This window comes from Hyaena hyaena, unplaced genomic scaffold (assembly GCF_003009895.1).
Source record: "Hyaena hyaena isolate Hyena2069 unplaced genomic scaffold, ASM300989v1 scaffold_191, whole genome shotgun sequence".
In the NCBI taxonomy this organism is placed as follows: domain Eukaryota; kingdom Metazoa; phylum Chordata; class Mammalia; order Carnivora; family Hyaenidae; genus Hyaena; species Hyaena hyaena.
In genome coordinates this window covers 1,858,704-1,867,657 of record NW_024080824.1, presented here as the reverse complement: position 1 = coordinate 1,867,657, position 8,954 = coordinate 1,858,704, and the positions used below count along the sequence as shown (strand labels likewise).

The following is an 8,954-nucleotide window of genomic DNA, read 5'->3' as shown; positions in this document are numbered from 1 at the left end:
GGGTAAATTCCTAGCAGTGCTATTGCTGGGTCATAGGGGAGTTCTAGTGTTAGTTTCCTGAGGAACCTCCACACTGTTTTCCAGAGGGGCTGTACCAGTTTACATTCCCACCAACAGTGCAGGAGGGTGCCCATTTCTCCACATCCTCGCCAGCATCTAGAGTTCTCTGATTTGCTCATTTTAGCCACTCTGACTAGCATGAGGTGATATCTCAGTGTGGTTTTGATGTGTATTTCCCTGATGAGGAGGGATGCTGAGCATCGTTTCATGTGTCTGTTGGCCATCTGGATGTCCTCTTTGGAGAAGTGTCTGTTCATATCTTCTGCCCATTTCTTCACTGGGTTGTTTGTTTTTCGGGTGTGGAGTTTGGTGAGTTCCTTGTAGATTCCGGATATTAACCCTTTATCTGATATGTCATTTGCAACTATCTTTTCCCATTCCATTGGTTGCCTGTTTTGTGGGTTGTTTCCTTGGCTGTGCAGAAGCTTTTAATCTTGATGAGGTGTGACCACTTATTTTATGTAGATAGATATAAGTAAACATATGTATTCTTTCTTTTACACAAGTTAGCATGCAGTCATTTAGGTCTTAAATTTAATTGGATACAGGCTATTTTATCATTCTGGTAAGTAAGGATATTCCTAATATTGATCATGGTTTATTTCAGTTCACATTTCCATTGAATATTTACTATGTCCCAGTTTTTTGTTGGGCACTCTGTATTGTAAAGAGTTCAGTATATTTTAATCTGTTTTAAGAGTGAGAAAGGCATATGGTGAAATTAGTACATGTCCTTCCTGTGTAGCATTTATTTCCAGTGCTTCAGGTTGGAGAGGTAGGCGTTAGAGCAAGTCTGAATAAGAAGTAACTGTGATGGTTAACACTTGAACAGTTAGTCACTGGGCTCTGTGTGGAGTGGCAACTTGCCGATTTCAGATGATGTAGCAAAAGCAACAGAGTGAATGCATAAGACAAATTCCGCAGGGCAGCATTTTTTTCGGATTGTTTGTTAGGGCATCTTCTCAAATTTAGTAAAGCAATTAAATATTCTCATTTAGTAGCTTTAGCACATATCCAGATATGTAGGCTTTATTCTAAAAATGTCTTTAAGTAGAACCATCATAGTTAGCTAATTGGGGTTTCAGCAGTTTGATTGTTGGCCTGACTATCTTCATACATACAGGTTGCTTCTCACGGGCTAGTTCATTTCCCTAGAAACATATTCTCCAGTCTTTTAGGAAATGAGGATGGCGGCAGATGTAGTGCCTATTGACTGCACTTTTAGAGTAAAGGAGAAGCTTTTCCAGTCTTCTATCCCCGTGTCCAGTGTTCTTCTGATTGAAACTTCCCAAATAATCCTTCTTTCTGTATCAGGGGTGAATGGCTGGCTCTGTTGCACAGGCTTTAGGTGCCCTACTCTGCAGCCTGGTTTAGCTCTGTGTATTCCTCATCTTTTAGAACTTGTGCAGCACCTCCATGTTTTTGAGCTTTGGGAGGCGGGGAAGGGATTCTGAATATGAAGTAACCTTCCTGCATTTCCCACCTGCATACACTTAAGTTTTTCCTTTGCTAAACTTTTTGACTTTTGCTAAAGTCAGCTTCCGTTCTTCCATTTGCTTTTCATCTTCCAAAATTTGACAGCTTTCTATCCACTGTAGTCTCTTTCTTCTGTTCATTCTCTTTTGTATAGTACCCTGAACTTTTTTTTAAATGATATTTCAGATGAGACCAATTTGTGTTCAGTAATGTCTAGTCATAATTCAAGTAAATTATTTAGTCTAAAATTGTACCTGTATTTTCACAAGTATTTGTTAAAATAGCAACTTATTTCAGCTATATGTTTAGACTGTTAGCTTTAAGATGTTCAGTTATAAAGAATCATTCCCCCATTTAGCACTCTTCCTTTCTGTAGGAAATTTTCCTTTGTCTTGTTTTAACAAGAAATACATTTAGTTATTTATGTATCGGTTTTTGCCAGTATGTATTTTATTTCATAGGCTGTGGATACAATAATCTCTTTATTGTATAAACTATTATGATTTGCTTCTGATTTCATTTAAATAATTTCCACTGACCTAATGAGAGTACATGTTCCCTCTTTTCACCTTTCACAGTCAGATTCGTTTCCGCTGTAAACAAAAAGTATAATTGTGTCTGTGCTTTATGTTAAAAATCTGCCCACAACGTTTACCCATGAAACTATGAAAGATTAAGCATCATGAGTCATTTCAGAAATGCTTGTCAGATTTTTGTGTTTCTAGAACTTGCCTTAGTGGTTCTCAGAGTATAGACGTTGGACCAACAGCATCACCTGGAAAATTGCCAATTTGAAATGCAAATTCCCAAGCCTAACTCCAGCCGTAACTCCAGTCTACTCAGTCAGAAATTGGGACTGGAACTCAATAACCACTGCTTTAGAATAAGGATTATGATTTGGAGATGTGTGCTAGTTTTCTTTAATCTCTTAATGAGATTATACTAATAAATTTTCTACCTTTTAAGACTTTTATTATGGAAATTTTCATGCAAAAATGTTGAAAGCATAGTATAAATGAATTTAACAGTTGTAAACATTTTGCTTCATCTAGCTGCTTTTACTCATGAGCCATTTCAGTCAGTTGTAGACACATACCTCATTCTGAATATTTCAGCATTCCTCTGAGTCACCAAAGTACCATTATTATAGCCAAAAAATTAACAGTAATTTCCAAATATTATAAATTGTCCATATCTGGATTTTCCCAATTATCTCCTTAAAGTTTCTTATAGCCTTTAAAAAAAAAAACAAGATCCAAAGTTCATACATTGCATTTTATTGCATTATATCGTTAGTATCTTCAAATTTAGAAGAGTCTCCTCACCCTTTCCTTCTTTCCATCTCTTCCTGAATTCCTAAAATACTAAATTTTGTATAATCTTGTCTTGTAGGTTTGTAATCTTATTTCCTAACTCTCTTCTGGATCTGATTATTTATTTACTTGGGCCACTTAATTTGGAACAAGTTTCAATTTAGATTTCACAGGCTGTTTTAGTTAAGTCTGCGAAGAGTTTAAAGCAAGGGTGTCAGTGAGCTCCCTGAGAGATTATGGAATAGTTTGTCTTTCTGTGCATATGTTTTTTACTAAAATGAGAAGAGTAGATAAAGTTACTCTCATAATTTTATGTATGTGTATATGTGTGACAGAGAGAAAAATGATTAGTTTTGCTGCATTTTAGCCATATCTAATTTCTAAAGTTACTCATTGCTGAAGAATGTACAAATGTTGATATACCGTTGTGTCTATAAACTAATCAGGTCATCTAAAAACAGCTATACCATTGTCACTATAAACTAATAAATCAGGTCATCTAAAAACAGTCTAATTGAGTTAATCAGGATAACTAGATTCTATATCACCTTGAGACAAGATGTTTTCCCACTGTAGAAAATCCTGAATACTAACTGGATAAGTGTCTAGAGACTGGAGTCTGATTTAATTGAAATGTGGGGAAAACATTGGGAAAAGGTTATTTATAGTTATGGGCACTTTACTCTTCAGCTGGTACGCCATACTCACTATTTTGTTTAGATGTGCCAGTTAAGTCTAAGTCTTTGTCCTAAAAATAAGGGTGTAGATGGATGATTTCTGTTTGGTTGTCTTTGTTTCCACTCTTCAGTTTGTTACATAAAGGTTTTCACCAGGTAAACCTGAGGAGTAAATACTGTGTGTTATATGCATCGAATATCATCCAGATCAATACCTGTGTATCTTTAGATGTATTTATGTGAAATCAGAAGCCTCGCCTGTAGATTGCTGTGCTGGCGATATGAATGTTAGCACAGAGAAAGTAGCCCTGCATACAGGTAGGGATTTGCGAAGGTTTTTAAACAAGGAATGACATTGAAACAAACTGGGCCTTGAAAAATAATTAGGGATTCACCAAAGTTAGAGAAAATATATTTCATACAATATTTCCATTAAACTTTTCTTGCCGCTTTCTGACCTGCAGGTGATGAAGGGAGTATGCCAGCAGATATAGCCACATTACTAAAAACATCAATGGGCCTGTGAAGTTAAGGATTGTGAATTCCTAACTGATGAGGAAATATCAACTTGGTGCACTCAAGGACATTTACATTATGATGACCATGGGGTTTATGAACATTTATAACTTTTTATAATTTCCATATTACATTTCTCATAGTATGGACAACTTTTTTGCCACTAACTGAATTCTCCAGATGCTCACATGTGAAATTTAAAAAAAAAAAAAAAAAAAAAGCCACAAATATGTAGTCCTGAAGATGTTGAATAATCATTTTACAAAACAGTTTTCTGAATGGGGATTAGTTGGTGATTGTTTGTAACAAATATGCTAATGCTTTAGAAATGTCAGTATTTTTGTAATTATTTCTACCTCCAAATATATATATATTGTCTTTCACTGGATAATGTGTGTAGATTTTTACATGTGCCTTATTTGACAATGCTATGTCTTGTTTTTCCTTGTCTCCTTTGAAGTTCTTTTTTTTGGTTAGTTTAAAGGATGCAGCTGTATAGATTATATAGCTTTCATTTTATTGCTATTTGAAGCAGATGTTCACCACTGTCAACAAGAACTCAACCTGAATTTTAAGGTGGCATTCCATATCCTAACACCCCCAGGTCCTTCCAAGTGCTTCTGTTGAAACAGATTGGTTTGGCTAGGCACTAAGTTGTTTTCCAGTGAATAGTAACTGAAGAAGCCCTTATCTTGCTCCATGGATTAATTCCTTCTGTTCCTTTCCCAGCCGCACTAATCGTGCTTACTCCTCTGCCTATTCTTGTGCATGTTTTCATTGGTTTCCCTCTCCTGGCTTTTGCTTCTCTTGAAACTGTTGCCCAGTCACTTCTCCAGTTCTCTTTACTCTCTAAACAGTAGACTATTCCTGCCACGTCTCCATGTCTTCGCAAAATGTGGGTAACATTTGTCTCGCCTGCCAGAACAGATTACAGGCTATTTCACTTCAAAGCAGACCGAATGTGACTACATACTAAGGCAGCGATAGGTACTGCATGGAAATAGGTCATTAACATTAAACACTTCTCAGAATATAATTTATCAGTTTCCAGAGTATCCAGTACAGGACCTCCTGAAGAGAGAGCCATGTTCAATTCCAATTCAGTGTGGGTGACAAAGTGAAATTTAGAAGAAGTAAAGTTGTCTCTTTGATATTTAACTCTTTATTAAATCTTTCTTTAAAATTTTGCCTGTCAGTCTATCTTGCTGTTTTTATTATACATCAGTTTCTTTGTATAACTTGTGAGTTTCATGTGTTTTGTTTTTATTATGTAAATATCATTATAAATAAACTTATTTATAAATCACAGACTTGTTAATTATTGGAGATTATACTTTCGAGGCATCCTGACTTGCTACGATGCTAAGGTAATACAGTCTTCTGGAGTTAGAAGAGTAATGAAGCTCTCAAAGCAGTCTTCAGATATTATAGACTCTGAAAGCTCATGATTCAGTAGATTTACCCAATCTAGAAGGTATTTTGAGTGTATTCAATATATTTTAGTATAATGGGGCTAGAAGGAATCTGCAAATACTGTTACTACCTCCTCCTACATCACAGGACCCAAATCACTTAGATTGCAGGAATACTACCTTTTAAAAGTCTCATATTGAATTTCTCATTACTTTTCTGTGTTAATGTGTCTTCAGTGATAGGCTGTTTCTTTTGTTGTTAAATCCATAATAATCTTTAATGAGATGTAGTTGCGTTCTCCCTGTAATGCTGTTATGTCTTTGGCTTAATAAAAGTATTCGTGATCATAAGTTGTATTTTCACACCCTTTTTAATGGTTCTAATTCTCCCTTTACCCTTAAAAATATAATATGGAGCACAAATGAGATCATATGTGCTTAATATTGTCTGTTTCTCAATAAACTGAAATTTATTACTTACGTATTCCCATCAGTGCGTTCGTTGGACTGATGTCAGTGAACACAATAATCCATTATCAGTAAAGGGCATGTAAAGCCATAGTTGTTGGAATATTATCTCGACCAACTGAAGCAACTTTTATTTTTTAATACAACATACAAGGAGGTAGCAGACATATGCCTTATGTGTGTTCATAACTGTATTCCTGACCCCAGAGACTTAGAACTTTATGCCAGGAGATATTTATATTGCAACATTACTGTTGTTTCTGATTGTTAGTGTTACTGTATAGTGGTTAGAGTGGAGTATCAAGAGATTTGGTTTTCATTGACCTGAGCCAGACAGCTAAATGTCCGTAAAATTAAGGAAATGATTCTTACAACTCCTTTCTTCCCAAAATGTGTTTTTGTCTGATTACAGTATGCAACTCTGATTCATTCATGTTCTCTCATACTTGCTCACTCAGCAAGGAGCCATTTAACTTGGGGACAGGATGGGATGATGGAATGTCCTTCAGTGAAAAACAGTGACCTAAAGGTTAATGATGATGCTATGATTGAAATGAAATATTTCCTTATGAAACCTGCTCTGGTTGCATTTTATAGTTGAATTGTGATTCGTGTAAACAAATGAAATTGATTATCTTATTTTGAATTTTTATAATTTTAGATAAGCATTGTATTTCTTGCTTTTCCTAAATTCTATTTTTATTAAATCTTGTCAGAATGTAATTTTATGGCAGAAAATGAACATGCGTAAGAAGGAAGAAAAGTTACTACCTTCATTCTCTAGATTATTAATTGAATGAATTTCTTCTGTGAAACATAATTTTTCTCTTTAGATTGCCTTGGTAAGAGGATTGAGTACTTTGCAATGAGATTCACTTAAAACCAACATATTATCATTTATTAACAGCCGCTAGTGATAAGAAAATGTGATCCAGGGCTCCTGGCTAGCTCAGTCAGTTGAGTGTGAGTCTTGATTTCGGCTTAGGTCGTGATCTCATGGTTTGTGGTTTCGAGTCCCCACGTCAGACTCCACACTGACCATGAGGAACTACTTGCGACCCTCCCTCTCTCCCTACCCATCCCATGTGCTCGCTCGCTCTCAAAAGAAATAAATGCACTTAAAAAAATGTGATCCAAAGAAGCAGGTTATTTTGGAAATACACTTTGTTTTTATCTATAATCCTTAATAATGTATAAAGTATTTAACACCTTTTCTCTTATTTCGTAGAACATTGTCTTGATGAAAGAAGCACCTTAAAACAAGATCATACCTAGCTGAATGTTCCTTTTCTTTTTATTCCCCTACACCCTCTCCCCGTTTCTGGCTTCTCAACCATGTTCTCCTTCCCCTCTCCTGTAGTTCAGGCATAAGGCCATCTATCATTGGTCTGTTTCGATACATAACAATATGCTAAGATTAGACAGTCCAATATTAATATTATGTAAATTGAACTGAAATATGATATTCCAGTGCTATAATTATGGTTTAAAATTGGTTGAGGGATAATCCATAGTTCCTTGCAAGATTTCTAAAACTTGTTTAGAAATGGCTTGTGTGGATGGTGTTTGCTTCCCATGGTAGCGTGGGGCCATAAAAATGACTGCAAATTTGAGATTGTGCAAAATAACCTTAGTCATTGGAGAAGACTGTTCTATGACTTTTAAACTTCTTCCTCAGCACATTAAAAATATTGTTGCTTAAAAATGTATAGGTAAATGGAAAAAGTAATAAAATTAATTTTAGTAGTAAAAGAAACTAAGTATTACTTTTGTGAAAATGTATCAATACTTGTATAATTACAAGTGAGCATTCTTTTTATACTTTGGTAAATTATAATTCTGAATTAGTATCATCTTTCAACATTTTACTGCATTATCAGTGTCCTGAAAACTATACCTGCTCTATTTTCCTTTTTAATAGGCTTTATTTTCTAGAGGAGTTTTAGACTCATAGCAAAATTGAACAGAGAGCAGAGAATTCCCATATATCCCTTCTCCCCCCACTTTCATAAACGCCCCCATTCCAGAGCGGTGCATTTGTTTAAAATCAGTGAACCTGCATTGACACCTCATCACCCAAAGTCTATAGTTGGCATTAGGGATTGCTCTTTGTTTTGTATTTCATAGGAAGTTAACAAGTCCATTATAATATACACAATAGTTGTGCTGTCTAGAAATTCTCTATACTCCACCTTTTCAACCCCCCCTACTCCTTAGCCCATCACCACCACTGCTCTCCATACTTTTGCCTTTTCCGGGATGTCCTATAGTTGGAATCCTACGGTACATAGATTTTCACATTGGCTTCTTTTACTTAGTAATCTGCACTTAAATTTCCTCCATGTCTTTTCATGACTCCATAGCTCATTTCTTTTTACTGCTGAATAATATCCCCTTGTTTGCTTGCGTCATGTTTCATTTGTCCAACTTACTACTGAAGGGCATCTTGGTTGCTTCCAGGTTTTGGCAGTTACCAGTAAAGCTGTCACAAAGATCCGTGAGCAAGTTTGTGCGTGCGCCTAAGCTCTGAACGCCTTTGGGTAAGTACCAAAAGGCATAATTGCTGCATCATATGGTAAGAATAGGTTTAGTTTTTTAAGAAACTGTCAAATTCTAAGTTGTTTTTGCCATCTTGCATTCCTGTCAGCAGTTGAATAAAGGTTTGTTTTGCTTTACATCTTTGCCAGCATTTGGTGTTTTCAGTGTTTTGAATCTTTGCCATTCTAACAGTTATGTAGTGGTATCTCTTGGTTTTCATTTCCTTTCCCTGGTGATGTGATCTTGAGGATCTTTTCCTATGCTTATTTACCATGTGCCTATCATCGATGAGGTGCCTATCTGGTTCTTTTGTCTGTTTTGTAACCGTCTGCTCTTCCCATTTCTGTTCAATTTGAATTTGGCTCCAGCAAATTCATTTCTTGATTGTACTTCATCTTTGTTGACGAGTTCCCTTTTTAAATTATCCACTTTTTAAAATTTTTGAATGGGTTTATCACTGAGATAAGCAGGCAATGCAACTACACAGTTTGCTG

General features: G+C 35.7%; 1 protein-coding gene across 4 annotated transcripts in view; it reads left to right on the top strand.

Annotated features, from left to right (window-relative positions):
• SMARCAD1 (SWI/SNF-related, matrix-associated actin-dependent regulator of chromatin, subfamily a, containing DEAD/H box 1) overlaps nt 1-4,262 on the top strand; it is a 77,396-nt gene extending 73,134 nt beyond the window's left edge. For all 4 annotated transcript variants that reach the window (XM_039241291.1, XM_039241292.1, XM_039241289.1 and 1 more), the window contains exon 24: nt 3,991-4,262. In XM_039241291.1, the coding sequence (XP_039097222.1) occupies nt 3,991-4,052 (62 nt within the window). In that variant the 3' untranslated portion in view covers nt 4,053-4,262. The remainder of the gene's footprint in view (nt 1-3,990) is intronic.
• Nucleotides 4,263-8,954: the final 4,692 nt, after the last annotated feature.